This window comes from Lipotes vexillifer, unplaced genomic scaffold, assembly GCF_000442215.2.
Source record: "Lipotes vexillifer unplaced genomic scaffold, Lipotes_vexillifer_v1.1 scaffold811, whole genome shotgun sequence".
NCBI classification, from domain to species: domain Eukaryota; kingdom Metazoa; phylum Chordata; class Mammalia; order Artiodactyla; family Lipotidae; genus Lipotes; species Lipotes vexillifer.
This window is the reverse complement of record NW_006775554.1, coordinates 1,895,672-1,912,078: the sequence shown is the minus strand read 5'-3', so window position 1 is coordinate 1,912,078 and position 16,407 is coordinate 1,895,672. Positions and strand designations below refer to the sequence as shown.

Here is a 16,407-nt window from a genome sequence, read left to right as displayed (position 1 = left end):
GATCTATAGTATTTGTTATGGCAGCCCAAACTCAGATAATGCTCACTCTACCCAGAATTCATCCAAAAATTAAAAAATATACATATTGATTATTTGCAGTGTGCTAATCATTTTACACATGAAGTTTTATTTAAGCCTCACAACTCTGTGGAGGAGAATACTGTACCATGCTCCATTTTACAGATGAGGAGACTGAGGTTTGAAGGTCGGGTGGGTTTTCCCAAGGTCCTAGAGCTACTGGGTGCCAGAGCCAGATTTTTGAACACATGCTTGCCCCCAGTAGCTTCCCGGGATTTAGGTGAGAGACACACAGACTCTGACATTGGTAGGAGCACCCTGCTGGCCTCAAGAGGTAAAGGAGGATCCTTCCTAGTGGCTAGAGTGTGGATGAGCAAAGCTCAGCTTCCAACACATACATGAGGCAGTTTGAGGGCAGGGCAAATGAATTTGTAAATTTGTGCAGGAATTACCCAGAAGAAACAAAGTACCCCAGCTCGGTTGGTTACGACAAGGCAAAACCTTTAATATGTGAGTGCTTATTACAGTAGCTGCTTCAGGGCTCTGACATCTTTGATTTCTGGGCATGTTTTTCTAACACAGAAAGGTGAATGCCTCCCTCAGGGCCACCTGGGCCGTTGGTGTCCTGAGGATTTGGAGTGGACAATGGGGACAACTATGCACAAGTCTGGGGATTCGGAGATCCCCCCCGCCCCCAGCCACCCTGGAGAAACGTATGGTATTTCCTGAAACATCCAAAAAACAAGGTACATAGCCTCGGGCACTAGGCTTAGGGAAACAGAAATCAAACAGACAGAGCCACCCCAAAGTTTGGGGCTGCCCTCTTTACAGGAACCTCGTCCACGGTACAAGATAAATATCCACGACAGCAAAAAATGGATCAACAAGTTGTGGCACTTACGTGCAATGGAATATCACTCAGCAATGAAAGCAATGTCACCAGGCCCGTAGCAGCATAATGAGTGGATTTAGGTACGATGATCCTAAGTGAAATAAGTCACACAGAAAAAGAAACATTATAAGATATCAATAATACAGAGAATGTCAACTTGGCTACACATGGACTGAATTACAAAACAGAAGAGAGTCTCTCAGCCCCCCAGCCACCACCTGTGACTTTGAGTAAAGTCCTCTTCCAAGGAGGGAAGAATGTGGAGGTCCTTCCAGTAAAGAAGGAAGAAAGGAAAACATCTGGCACAGATACACAGAGAGAGATGTCATGGGATTGGCTTGAAAAGTCGGGGAGGGACAGAGGGGTTAGGACCTGGAGGGAGAGGGGCGAACTGTGGGAGAGGGCTGAGTCCATTTGGTTTCAGTCTTTGTAAAAAGTAATACCATCACGAGGACCATGCCATGCAACCTCAGAGACACCTCTGTCCACTTCCCACCGGGCTGTGCTGGGGTGGAGGGCAGAGGGCAGAAGTCAGTTCAGACGGGCGTGGTGCGCCTGTTGGCCGGATTATTATGCAACGACTCTTTGAACTCTTTGGGCGTGGAATTGTGGAACTGTAGAAAAGCATGGTCCCGGTCGGAGTTGAGGAGGGTCCCCATGGTGATCTTTGAGGGGTCCCGGGAAAGGGTGAACATTGAGATGTCAGTGGAAGGGATGGTGTGGAAGCCTTTGCTGATGGGGGACAGGTCTCGGGATCTGGGCTCTGTGGAGCGGGAACTTGACCGCCTCCGGAATCTATACCTGTAGGGTGGAAGGCGAGCAAAGGTAGATTTCTTCAGGAGCTCCGAGTGGGATTTGGCACGTAACTGCTGATGTTTTTCTATATAGATGTGCACAGCGACTACTCCTACAATTTCCGCGATGATGAAAGAGAAGGCTCCGAAATAAAAGGACCAGCCGTAGGAGTAGCTCTTTTTGGAGTCACGCTGCCCGGGGTCTCCAGCATTGGCTGATATATAAACTATGATGCCGATGATGTTGCTTAACCCTAAGAGAAGGGGAAAGAAAAATACATCCTTTATAAACCTCAGAGGTGACTGTCACTTTTAGGCTGGAAATATCTATTAAAAAAAAATGTGGAGTCAACAGGGAGAGAGGAGAATGGATTTATGGCCAGGAAATCCAGCTGCTGAGCTCTTCTTGCAGGGTCTGTCTCTCGGGAAATGAAGAATTCTGCCGCTCCATTCTGGGTGGGAAGCGTTCAGCTAAAGAATTCACCTTACTCTTTCAGCAAGTGCAGTAGAATTCAGAATGTATGTACTTTCCCTTAGAAGCAATTCATTCCCTCAAAGCTTAATCTTCAGCAATAAGTCATGATGATGGTAAAATGAACGAGATGCAGATCCCTGACCTTGAGTTCCTCACCATTAGCAGAAGAAACTGACATTAAATGCAATTATAGCAAAATATAGTAAGGGTTCTTCCAGAGACACATATGAAATGGTTCAGGAGCAAAGAGAGAAAGAGAGAATGATTAAACCCCCTTGTTCTGAAGACAAGGTGACATTTCAGCTGGGTCCTGAACAACAGGAGATGAAAGGTGATTGACAACGGAGTTGAGAGTGACTTACTAGTAGGGTTCTAGCTTGGATGAAGGGGAGGTTGATGGTATCTTGAGCTAAAATAAGAGGCAGCAGAGAGAATAGGCTTAGAGAAGAGGAGGTGGGTTGGAAGTGCTTATTGAGAGTCGGAATGTGGTTGCTGAGTGGACATATATGGGTCTGGAGCTGCAGTTTGGGGAACGAATGGGGAAGGTGCAGTAGCTAAGTCTTTTTATCTGCACGGGATACGATAATGCTTTAGATTATCTGTTGTTCAAGCATCAAGAATTGGGGAACATGAAGCTGTTGTCCCCAGTAGACAAGGTCTGCCGACTTAGAGACCCCATGTGCCAACAGAATAGCCCTGGAAAGAGCTGACTAGTCGCTTGGAGAGAAATTGATTCTCCAGGGAGTAGTAAGAAGAAACAGTAGAAAGTGAGGGCCTGGGGGTTGCCCTCATCTGTGACTACTTGTTTCACATTATTGCTCCAAAGGTAGAATGTCTCTTTGTGTCCTTTGCTTTAAGGGTCTCATCCGGGCCTTGATACCAATAATGACTCAGGGAGGTTGGTACATCACCTGGAGTCTCCTTGCCTCCAAATCCGGGCCACCTGTAGGGTGGTTCTAAATGGAAGCTGTTCCTCATTACAGTTCCCAGTACCAGTTGGTAAATAACCATTTCCAATGGCCTCCTAAGTATCCTCTCCATTCCTTGAATGCCCCATACTCTTCCTGGGGGTCCCCAAGATCTCCCTGGAGTCCAGCAACCAAAGGGTTAAAGCTTGGCATAGCAAGGGCCACCCCCACTCTGCTCCAGTGCTATCTGTTCTGACTGGCTGGTGCTCATGCATTAAGGGGAATTCATATTTTGAATACAATCTCTGGCCATATTCCATCTAGGACTTACCCCTTAGAGGGCAGGGCCAAGGTCTGTTTCTTCCCTGTCTCCTCTTGGCCTTCCCCAGCGCAGGCCCTCAGCAGGTAGGCAGCGAGTTCTAATCACTGAGCTATTTCTTAATATGGGGGTTGATGCAGCCAGCCCTGTGTCAGGCTGCAGGAAACCACAGGATGAAAAAATGGCTCCTCTTTCTAGAGTGTCAATTTGGCTTGAAGATGAGTAGGGAAGACACATTCTTTTATATTAAAATGAACATGAATATAATGAGGAGAGAGCAGAATTCACATGAATTTTTAAGTATAAATGGGAGACAGTCTTCAGAGACATTTCAGCTCACGGAAGGTGGCTTCTGGTGATGCCCCCTGACTTCCCAGGGCCCCGTTTTCGCTCTCCTCTGCCCACAGGTAAATTTTGGTGGCAAAGTTTGAGAAGCCCTGAAAGGAAGTCTTGCTGGGAAAAAACAAAAGAAGCTCAAGGAGAGGCTCGGATGTCAGCTCAGGTTAAAGGAAGCGGTAAGCCAAGTGAGTTGCCACTTATTTCTAGGGCACAGATGATGTACCAGGCACTGTGCAAAGTCTTTATGTGCATGATCTCAATTAATCATTGCAACAGGCCTGCTTAAAAAAAAAACACCCCTCTTTTACAGATGAGGAAACTGGGACACAGAAAAGATAAATAACTTTCCAAGTCAACACAGCTGGGAAATGGCAGAGGTGGGATTTGAACCCAGGACTGTCTCTTGGCCATGGGTGGATTTAGATTTCAGTAAAAAAGCTTAGGAAGAACTAGATGTTAAGTGGGTAATCACTTTCTCCCAACCATTAGACCGTAAGCTCCCTAAGGGCAGACCTAGGCTAGGTTTGTTCACTACTATGGCCTCCTCTCCTTACCCAGAGCCTGACCCAAGCAAGAGCCCTGTGCATATTTGTTGAATTGCATCAGCATGAGAATTAAATGGTACAATGTATATAGTAGCAGTTATTATGCATCCAGCAGTTACTGTGGGCTAGATGCAGTTCTAGGCTCTTTCCATATACCAACTATTTAATTCTCTGAACAGCCTTAAATGGTAGAGCCATTATTATCCCCATTTTCCAGATGAGGAAACTGGGGCACAGAGTGGTTAAGAGACTTGCCCGATGTTACTAAGCTGGGAAGTGGTAGAGCCATGATTTGCACCAGGCAGCCTGGCTTCAGAGCCCATGGTCTTGAGCATAATGCCTAGTGCCTGGCACAGAGTAGGTACTCAATAAAGGGTTGTTGACTGCTTGCCTGAAACCATAGAACCTTAGAATAACTGAGCAAAAAAGAGCCTTAGGGAGTGCTGAATCCTCCCAAATTTTCACTTTGTAGGTGGAGAAACTGAGGCTCTTCAGGGTCCTCAGGGAGACCCGTGGTGGGGGGATAGCTAGGATGAGACCCCCAGCTTCTGGCTTCCCCTTAGGGCTTTGCTGCTGCCCCTCATGTTCCCCGGTTCCCATGTGTCTAATCTACCTGCCATCTCTCACAACACCCCTGGTGAGAGGAAGGTTGCTGGTGACACACTCTCCCTCAACAATCCCCTTGGGGGACAAAATAATGATCTTCTGTTTAGGAAACCCTCATATCAGCACAGCACAGCATCCTCTGGGTCAGTCAGAGCCCAGGAGGTCTGGAGGGGGCCACCAGCAACTAGCATGTGCCTCAAAGCAACACAGGTCCCTGGGTTTACCAGCTGTTACCATCTGTCCACACAGAGCATCACCTTTGGGCTAATCTCATTCTCCTGACAAGATGGCGGCTTTCCCCTGGTCTGTTGCTTGAGTTGGTTCCCAGAGACTCAGAGCTGGATGCCATCCACTTTTCCCATTCCAAAGAAGGAAAACAGTAGGGAAGAAACTTGAGCAATATCTTGGAGGAGGCCGGGATGCTGGGCTTCCAACTTTGGAACTATATTGTGTTGCTTTTCCAATGCTAGAAAATAATATTGTGATTTTTATGTTCAACCTCCTTCCAACAACCCTATAAAATAGGTACTATTATTATTTCCCATTTTACAGTCAAGGAAACGAAGTTATAGGGATTTGGTAACATTCCCAAGGCTCCACAGGTAGAGCCAGAATTCAAATCCAGGAGGGTAAGCCCCTCTCACCCACCATTTTATACTCTTCCCCACTGTTTCTACCCCAGTAAATATTCTGCCGTTATGGGTCAAAGTTTGGAGGTCATCACCGAAGAGTCAAGCTCCCCACCCTCCCACCCCAACCTTGTTCTTTGCGTCTCTAAAGCATTTCATCCAGATGGCATTGATTGAGGGGTGGGGTGGGAAGAGATTGTAAAGCGATGGTGGAGTGAAAACCCAGAGGGAATAGAGGAGGATGAGGAGGGTGGAGGAGGGATGGAGATGAAGGGAGGAGAGAGGGTGCAGAAATAGGACCTCTTCCTGGGGACTGCCTCGTCCTCCTTGCCACCCTGTGCCACCTTCCTGTCAAGGCTGCTATTGATGATAAGGTCTTCCCCGCGAGCATCTGGGGCTGCTGACTTTTACCTTGTTCCCAGAGATGCTTTGAACAGTCTGAGGGTTTGTGCGCTTGAAGAGCTGTGAACAACAGTTAAACCAGCAAACACAGGTCTCAAAGGGCCAGAGATAGTGTATGATGATGTCCAAGTGAACAGAAAGATGGACCCCTTTAAAACACACTGAAGCCATCTCTCAGGTCACACATTACACACACCATACTGCCCCCTGCCCACTATGTGCAGACACATACACGCACACTCTCATTAGTCATTCTCCGCCTCTCCAAGCTGACCTTCCCCTCGTCTCCCCTCCGCGCATTCTCAGCTAGAATGTCAGCATCTTTGGTTCTAATTAAAGTCTTTGGTTCTCATTCTTAACACGCAAGTTGAACGTTTTCTTGTTCCTTCCCTGGAGGGAACCCTGAATAGCATTGCTTTGTCCTGGTGGCCCTGCCTTGGGTCTGGTGTCTGTGATGCCCTCAGGGCTGAGACCAGATGCTCACCTGCAGAGACAAAAAAGATGCCCGCGCTGAGGATGACATTGTGTCTGCTGCGGTGGAACTCGCTGGCTGCCACGCAGAGCCCGCCAAAGAAGAGCAGCGTGACACTGAGGATGGGGAAGACGCTGGAGGCCCTCACAGCCCCTGCGGAGAGAAAGAGAGAGGGTTCCCCCTGCACCCAGTCAGCTCCGGGACCTCCCCCCCCCTCCACGGGCATGGGGGTGCCTGGTTGGAGGACAGCCCGTGAGAAGGAGGACAGAGCCTGCATCTAACGTGGGTGCGAGACCAGTTTGGTCGCTCAGGGCCCTGTACTTGAGGTTAATGCTCTTTAGTCACCATCCTGAAATTCTTAATAGCTTTATCTTGAATGTGTGTTTTATAAGTAACTCTGATGGGTCAATGGAGCATGCGCCCTGGGCTTGGAGCCTCTACTCACGTGGCATCCCACCCCCCATCACCTCCCCACCTCCCATTCTCCTTGGGATGGGTCCTCAGCTGCTCACTCCCCCACCCCAGCCGGAGACCACTGCCGCCCTTGGCTTGTGGTGGGGACCTGGGCATGGACGCTGGGAGAACCAGGGTTGGCTGAAAGCCCTAGGCACCTGCGAGGGTATGCACTCACCCCTTGAGTGTTCCCGTGCCGGAGGGAGTGTGACATTTCATAGCAAATGAAAGACACCATGACAGATGGAGAGAGAGACGGCAGAAGAAAGGAGATAGCTTTTTTTGCCTGCGTTTTGAACCAGGAGCCCGGGATTTTCATTTTGCACTGGCCCCTGCAAATCATATAGCCAACAGGGCATCCTGGGACTCCCATTAGATCACAAGCTGTTCACCGAAACGCAGAGTCTGTCCCAGCACATGCCTACATTTGCATAGTACTGAGTCTGGCAATGCCCATTTGATACCCATTTAGTCACCGAATAAACAAATGAATTTAGTTATTCATTCAACAATATTTTCGGGCACCTACCAAATGCCAGGCGCTGTGCTGTGTCCTGGGGTACTGGTGGAAATGTTTAACCACCCCAAGGGTGCAGAGGCTGCCCTTCTAAGGGGAGGAAGGGGACGCTGGCTGAGGGCTGGAGCAGCAGTGTTCTAGAGACCCATGTGTTAACTCTTCAGCTGCTGGATCACAGAGAGGCCCTAAGGTTCTGGGGCGGAGGGACCTTCAGGTGGGGATCCCAGTATTTACCCAGCCAGCATAAGAGTATTTCCTGGAACACCTGGGCCAGAATATCAGTTGGATAAATTCTGTGTCCATTGAGGTACAAAAGAGCTAAGGTCCTGCCCTTATGGAGCTTACGTTCTAATAGAGATGACGGGCAGGACCCACTACCTAATTTGCAGGGCCCTGTGCAGAATGAAAATGCAAGGCCTCTTGTTCCAAAAGTATTAAGAATTTCAAGATGGCGTGGTAACTAGACTTATCCTGGTGATCATTTTGAAATGTAGAGAGGTACCAAATCACTATGTTGTGTAATGGAAACCAACGTAGTAGTGTTGTACATCAGATATACATCAAAAACAAACAAACAGACTCATAGAAAAAGAGATCAGATTTGTGGTTACCAGAGGTGGGGCTGTGGGGAGGGGGAATTAGAGGAAGGTGGTCAAAAGGCACAAACTTCCAGTTATAAGATGAATAAATACTAGGGATATAATGTACAACATGATAAATATAATTAACACAGCTGGATGTTATATATGAAAATTAAGAGAGTAAATCCTGGGTCCTCATCACAAGGAAAAAACATTTTTTTCTGTATCTTTAATGTATCTATACGAGGTGATGGATGTTCACTAAACTTACTGTGGTAATCATTTCGTGATGTTTGGACGTCAAACCATTATGCGGTACACTTTAAACTTATACAGTGCTGTATGTCACTTATATATCAATAAAACTGGAAGAAAAAATAAAATAAAGGATAACCGTCAAAAGCAAATTAAAAAAAGAAGAATTTTAAGCTAGTGAGAGCAGAGCGTGGAGCCAGGTGTGGGGTTCTTGAAGGATGGTAAGAACCCAGGCCTGAGCTGACTGTGTCTTGGACTGGGGTGGCAGACAGGTGGGGAGAGGTGTCGGACTCAGGATAGATCCTGAAGGTAAAGCCAACAGAATTGGGGGTGGGATGTGAGAGAAAGCGTTGTTGAGCACCATGCCTGGTGCTTAGCCACTGAGCCGGCAGTGGCATCTTTATAATCCCAGCACGCCTGCAGGGTGAGCAGTGGGGCAGCAGGAAGGTGGTCGGTTCATCTTTGGCGTGGAAGTTCAAAGCTCAGTGTTCAGAGCTTTATGTCCCTGCATTTATTGTGTGTTTTCCTGTGGGGTCAGCTGCAGCCCTTCCTATTGCTACTGCGTGGCGGTGCTCACGCTCCGAATGCAGAGGACTGGTTTCCACAACACCAGGACTGTTTTTGTCTGTTTGTTTGTTTTTCATTTTTATTTATTTATTTATGTATATATTTTTGGCTGCGTTGGGTCTTCGTTGCTGTGCGCGGGGTTTCTCTGGTTGTGGTGAGCGGGGGCTACTCTTCCTCGCACTGCGTGGGCTTCTCATTGCAGTGGCTTCTCTTGTTGTGGAGCACGGGCTCTAGGCACGTGGGCCCTGTAGTTGTGGCACGTGGGCTCAGTAGTTGTGGCGCACGGGCTTAGTTGCTCCAAGGCATGTGGGATCTTCCCGGACCAGGGCTCGAACCCGTGTCCTCTGCATTGGCAGGTGGATTCTTAACCACTGCGCCACCAGGGAAGCCCTGTTTGTTTGTTTTTATGGGAAAAGTTTTGTGCAAGTTTGGTAGCTGAATTATCCTACAGGGATTGCCTGGGAGGGCCGATGGAGAACGGGGATGAGGGGTCGACGAAAGCAGACAGGGGTGAGGTTCTCTTCATGAGGAGAAGAAAATGAAAGAGTTCTAGCTTTTGCTTAAGGATGGCCACCCCAAGTCCCCCACCATTGGGGCTGGGCAGACCAGGGTCCCAGTAACTGTCCCTGCTGCAATGGGGGAAGTTTTGGAAGGGGCTTCAAACTGCCTAGAAACCCTGATGGGAGAAGTGAGGCGTAGGGGGAGGGATCCTGGCTGCCCTGACCCCTGGGAGTGTGATTAAATCAGTCCCCATCCTAGCTTCAGGCCAGTCAGTCACAGTCCTGGCCCAGGCCCGGCTTGCTCTGTGCTTCCCTGCTCCCACACAGGCTTGCAGGAGGGAGGGCTGGCCCCCTGGTTCATTTAGCCCCCAGGCCAAGGGGGGATCCCTGGGAAGTAGGCGTTGGGATCTTGGGTGGCCATAGCTTATTTATAACTTCTAAATATTTACACATATGACCTACGGGTTTCCATGTGAACCTTGGCCGTGGAACCCACAAATATTAGGGGTGGATCTGTCCCCAGTGATTTCAAGCGTGCACAAATCTTTAAAGCGATCATTTGCATTGTGTACTTGATGGGAATTGCTCGAATATTCAATGTGATGAGTTCAATTGATTAAAGGAGAGCACCTTTAAAAAATTTTTTTTAGTTTCAAAGTATGACTAAAGTATGATTATGCCCGAAGGAGATGATCTGAACATTGGAAGCTACTGAATTGTGTTGGTTGTGTATATTTGAAATGTGCGGCTATGAGATATGGGAATGTGACTGTTTCCCATGTGGTGCAGGAACCTCTTGGCAACCAATTGGTAGCCAGATGCCACCTCTACCCCACAAGTGAGATAAGAGCAGGTTCTATAAACTGAGGCTACAGGTGTCGGTCTCACACAGGACATGCTCTGCTGCCATTTTCTCCTAACTCAGTTTACCCTGGATTGGTTCTTTTTTTTTTTTTCCGGCTGTGCCACGGGGCTTGTGGGATCTTAGTTCCCCGACCAGGGATCGAACCCGGGCCCCCTGCAGTGGGACAAACAGGGAAGTCCCTGATTAAATCTTCTGCTATAGGTTTAAACTTCAGCCTCCCTAACCACACATGAGAAAGAGGAAATAGCAGAATAATCAATGTGCAGAATCCCACCCCACCAGGGTGTGGTCGCAACAGGAACTGGCAGCACGTGTGCTGGATGGGCCTGGAGACCCCTGCAGGGCCCGTGACCCTGGCGCCACGTGACTGGACGGGGATTCCAAAGTTCCCTGCAGGAAATTCGTGTGCTCAGGAAGGTCCCTCCTTAACTTGGTTCTGTGGCTGATGGTGAGGACCTCCACCTTCACAGAGGGGAGAAATATATTTTGTCGGAAAAGCGATGGATCTCTCGGAAGAAATTAAAATCAGTTTTGCAAGTTGTGAAATAGAGGTCACAGTTCTGTTTAGTTCCCAACAGGGCAAACATCAAAATAGGAAAGAAAAACAAAAACTACAGTCACTCTGGTAAAACCCCACTGGAGATGACTTTAAAATCATCCTCAAAAGGAGGTTCAAGTAATCTACCCCAAACTTTGGTCAAGCTACCTCTCTACACGTGGCCTCTATTCCCATATCAGATCCTTTTAAGCTGCTCATGTAAGTTCTAGTTGGCATTTGGGTAAATCCTAGTAGATGGATAAGGACCAAAAAAAGAGAAATAATATGTTTTAAAAATTAGCTTAGGGCTTCCCTGGTGGCGCAGTGGTTGGGAGTCCGCCTGCCGTTAATTTATTTAATTTCATTTAATGATAATTCAACTAATGTATAAAAGCTAACTTAAAAGAAAAAATAAGCCCATCCTGAAATTTTAACCATGAACAATTAGAGGAGTTCAGCAATTGGTCAACAAATATTTATTGAGCATTTACTTTGTGCCAGGCCCCACGCTATACCTGGCGTTATAGCTGTGAATGAGACAGACAGTAGATGGGGTTTCAGGAAGCTGACTTTGGACTCAAGGAGGGAAAGGAGCAGGAAGAAGGAAGCAAAAAAAAAAAAAAAAAAAAAAAAAAATTAGCTTAGAAATGACTTTCTTTCAAATTGACCCCGCGCACCACTTACATTGTTATGCGATTAAAGGCTCATATTTAGACCCACTGCCCATCTGTAGACTAGCAAGCATGAGTAGTAGAGCTAACAATGATTTTAATTGTAAAAGCACTCTTCTTGAGCTACGAGTTACAAGCATAACCCGAATAGCACAATTTCTGGAAGTTTTTATGTATAACAGCAGTTTAAAAAAATGTTACATTTAACACTCTCTAATAGTAAATTAATCAATGCCTTAGAACTTTTCTTTTGAGTGAACTTGACACACCTCCCTGTTGAAGAAATTCTGTCTGAATTACATTAAATCCCCAATTCTCTCTGTGCCTGGATTAATGTCAGGCCTGTGGCTGCCACTGGGCCTTGACCATTGCTCATCCCATGCCCCAGAAGAGAGCCAACACGTATGGCTTCGTGAGTACATGTTGGCCCCGGGCGAAGCACAATGTGCACCAGCTTATTTAATTTTCATGACCCTGTTAGATGGATGACATTATCATCTTTATTGCTGACTACGAAGAAAGGTGAGAGATGAGAGGTAAAGCAGCCTGGCCCAGGTCCAGCCCAGCTAGTAGGGCATCACTGGAGTAAAAGCCCGAGTCAACCAGGATCCAGAGCCCTTGCTCTAAGCCAGCACACTGTTGCCTCCCACGTGCTGCGTTTGTGACAGTTCCATGTCATATCCGTGTTACTGACCTTGGGACAATCTAGGGGGAGACACTGGTCCTGCCCCAATGAGATTGAAACTGAAGAGGGGTGAACCTTGGTTTGCTTTTACTCTCCCAGGCCTTGCCTCTTAGGACCTCGCCCATTAGCACCTCATCCATTAGCACTTAGCCCATTAGCACCTCAAAGCAGCCCTCTGGGGAAGGTGAAAACTTGTATTCAAGTTGAAGAAAATCCTTAGATTTCCTCCTAAGCAGACTAAAAAGAACTTTTCAGTTTTGACACAGCTCCCTTTTTTTTTTTTTCCTATTTCTATTTCATTGAAATGAAAGAGATTCAGATGTCAGAACCACCTGAATGTCTCTGTCTAGTAGCAAAGATTTTTCTGAAGCTTCTTTGCACGTATCCATTTCTGGGGCTGGGTACTGGGGAGCCTCAAACTCAGAGGCAGCTGGACAACCTCGGGGCAGCCCTCCTCGCCCACCCCTCCCCGGGAGGACCCGCGAAGGGGGAACTTACGCAGGAGATACTCAGCCGTGTCCTGTTCGTAGTCAGCATCTTCGGGGAAGTGATCAATTTTCTTGCACACGCCTCGGAAAGCCCCTGTGGAAACAAACGTGGCCCTGAGCTGGCGGGGGAGGAGTGGAAAGAGCCCCTGGGGCCCAGCCTGCATCCTCACCCCCACAGTGAAGATGCTTTATGGTTGTTGCAGGCTCTGCCTCGGCCCATCAGCATCTTTCTTAGGGCACACAAAGGAGATAGGTAGAGGAAAAAAAAATAAAGCTGAAGATGGAAACTTTCTGCTTCCTAGATTTTGCATGATGTTGGGATCTATTTAGAAGGGCGAAGAGCTATGAAGCATAAGGATTCATCATGAGAACTGTCTTGTCTTATCTTTTTCTTTTTTTCCCAATTAGTGAGGATATTTGAGTATCTGAACAATCAATAAATTCACACTGTAATATTTTTCCATCTCAATGTTTTCCATCATATATACTTATATATATATATATATATATATATATATATATAAATTTATCTTCCCATTTTGCAGATGAGGCAGCTTGAGGCAGCTGGCCATAAGAATTTTGCTTGAAGTCATACGGGTAACTAGTAGAGCCAAAATTCCAATCAAGGTCTGCTGACTCCTCGGTGTGGATTCCAGGCATGGATTCTGGAGTAACCCACTCTCCCTGATTGGATAACGCTCATATCTGACACAGGACCGCCCCCTTCCCCACTCCCGTCGCCCAGGGGAGCTTGCTGTGCTCTGCGGTGTGGCTCACTCCTTCAGGCGGCACAGAATTGCGCAGGTGCACCCCGGGGAAACTGTCAGCATTTTCTTTCCTTTTCTTTCTTTGACATCAGCCTGACTTAACTTGTGGGTGTTTGATAATCGCTGTGGTGTTTGTTAACTAGCCAATTAACCAATCTCTGGGGCAGCTAATGGCTCTGCCAGTTCTCATAAATGACAAACAATTTCAGAACCCCTCACCACAACACAGCATGAAATTATGCCTTATTGTTCTTGTCTCTGCCGGCAGAGACGGCCTGGAGGTGAGGGGCAAGGTGGTGTCGTGGACAGTTGGACGAGGTTTATGTTCACACATAGCTGGGCTTATATTTCAGAGCAGTTACTGTAAGAATTAAATAAGGCCATATATGAAGATGAGATCATTTTCGCAAAGCTCTAGGCACTTCATGATAATGGCCAGCACTTTTTAAGTGCTTCTAGCGGGCTAGGCACAGAGCTGAAACCTACATTCTTCTCTCATTTACTCTCATCCACTGCCTTAGGAGATAGGGACTATTCACATTGATATTTGATGATAAGACAACGCAGGATCACAGAGGAAAGAGAGTTGTCACAGCTGGTGAAGGGAAAAATCAATATTTGAATGGGCTTTACCATTACAATATAAAGGTAGTCGTTATTATTATGCCTATTATTAACTCATAATAATGAGTGCCATGTATTTTTTAAAATTTATTTTATTGAAACATAGTTGATTTACAATGTTGTGTTAGTTTCTGCTGTACAGCAACATGATTCAGTTATACATATATATACATAATTTTTCATATTCTTTTCTATTATGGTTTATTACAGGATATTGAATATAGTTCCCTGTGCTATACACTAGGACCTTGTTGTTTATTCATTCTGTATATAATAGTTTGCATCTGCTAATCCCAAACTCCCACTCCATCCTTCCCATACTGCTCCCCCCCGACCCTTGGCAACCACAAGTCTGTTCTGTGAGTCTGTTTCTGTTTTGTGGAAGTTCACGTATGTCATATTTTAGATTCCACATATAAGTGATACTATATGGTATTTGTCTTTCTCTTTCTGACTTACTTCACTTAGTATGATAATCTCTAGGTTCATCCATGTTGCTGAAAATGTCATTATTTCATTCCTTTTTATGGCTGAGTAATATTCCATTGTGTGTGTGTGTGTGTGTGTGTGTGTGTGTGTGTGTATCTCACATCCTCTTCATCCATTCATCTGTCAATGGACATTTAGGTTGCTTCCATGTCTTAAAGAGTGCCGTGTATTTAACACATACTATAAATAGGCTCCAAACCAGAGGCATTTCACAATGAATGCAATATGATATGAGCCCATCCTCTTGGTTCTGATTCTCTGCTTACCAGCCAAAGAATGGACTCAGAACAAAGAGGGTGGTGTCTTGGAGAGAAGGCTTGAAGACTCAAGGAAATTCTTGGAAGAAAAACAAACTCAGAACTCCTTCCCTAATATTGAAAGAAGGCCTTCATTTTTCTTGTTTGGATTTTAGAGTTTCATTCACAGATTCCTGTTTGCTTTTAAGCCCCATTGCCTTCCAGCTGGCTGGGTAACAAATCAGAATAAGTCACACACATGAAGCACTTACCATCTACCACGTGCCATTCTAAACACTTTACATGTTTTATCCTTCTAGCTCTCGAGACAGCCTGGGGAGGTACCTGGTATGATGAGCCCTATTTTACAGATGAGGAAATCTGAAGTAAGTGATTTCCGCAAGGACACAGCTATAAGTGGCACACTCAAGGGTAAGTCTTCCAGACTCCAAAGCCAAGTTCATAGCCACTACTGTGAATTGCACTCTCTTCAACACATTTTAGAGTTGTAAGCAAAATCCTTTGCCAGATGGCTTTATGATAATTTCACGGTCCATCCACTGCTATGAACGGGACCAGTTGGTTTTTCCATCCACCGTGCTTTTTCCATGATGTGCATCAGGGGCCACAGAGCAGGACAAGGATGGTGGTTGTGGGACCACCTATCATTAGCTGTTTTACATTCTCCACGAAAGATTTCATAGGAAGGAACAGTTCGGCTGAAGATTAAATGTGAAAGCTACTGAAACAGACCAGTCAGAACCACGTAGGGATAAGGAACTACACACGTGCTCACATCTGCTTGTGAAATGGGCCTTACCTAAGGTGGCTTAAGGCAGCCTGAAACTAGGATGTGGAGCCAGCAAACACCAGTAGCTCCTGGAGAAACAGTCACGAATTTTTAATGGTCTCAAGTGTCCCACCACCTGTTTTATATAGCCCACAAGCTAAGGCTGGTTTTTGCCTATGTAGATGATTAGAAAAAAATCAAAAGATGAATACTGTTTCATGACAAGTAAAAAAATAGATGAAATTCAACTTTCAGTGTCTATAAATAAAATTGTATTGAAACACAACCATGCCCATTTGTTTATGGTTTTTGTGCCAAATGGCAGAGCTGAGTAGTTGTGGCAGAGACGGCAAAGCCAAAAACGTTGACTCTCTGGCTAAGGAAAACTTTGCTGATCACAGTCCTGGAGATTTCAGTCCTGGGGAGTAGCACAGACTCTGGAAGGGGCAAAAGTGGAAAAGCAAACAGGAATTTGGGCCTTCCTGGGACTGGAGGATGTACTCCAAGCTGGTGATTCTAAAGCAGATAATGCTCATCTATGGCAAATCTGGGTTGCAGAATGGTTTGTTTGGTGTATTTGTTTGTTTTGTTCTGTTTTTTACTTGTAGTATTTTATTGTATTTTTTAAAAAATGAAATATGCTGCTGCAATTTAAAATTCAGGATATGTCACATGAATGCTGATTTGCAGCTTCTCTTGAAAAATGGGGCTCTCTGTCCCACATTTCCATGGGAAAACAATCCCTAGCAGCCGGGCATCAGCAACTCCCCCCCTTTGGACTGGGTGCCAGCTCTCTAGTTGGCCAAAGTTGCCCCCACCTCCCCAGGCCCTATGTCACTTGAGGAACCTATGGAAAATTACCTCTCCAAACCTCAGTTTCTTCTTCTCCAGGATAAAGATAATAACAATAATAACTTCATGAGGTTGTCATGAGAATTAATTGAAGCTGTAATAGTAGTTACAGCACCTGGTGCTGTACTCG

General features: G+C 46.2%; 1 protein-coding gene across 1 annotated transcript in view; it reads right to left on the bottom strand.

Annotated features, from left to right (window-relative positions):
• Positions 1-1,408: 1,408 nt before the first annotated feature.
• Positions 1,409-16,407, bottom strand: part of CACNG3 (calcium voltage-gated channel auxiliary subunit gamma 3) — an 85,299-nt gene continuing 70,300 nt past the window's right edge. The window contains exons 2-4 of the mRNA XM_007449991.1: positions 12,530-12,613; positions 6,412-6,552; positions 1,409-1,958 (exon numbers count right to left, since the gene is read on the bottom strand). Of these exons, the coding sequence (XP_007450053.1) occupies positions 1,447-1,958; positions 6,412-6,552; positions 12,530-12,613 (737 nt within the window). The 3' untranslated portion in view covers positions 1,409-1,446. The remainder of the gene's footprint in view (positions 1,959-6,411; positions 6,553-12,529; positions 12,614-16,407) is intronic.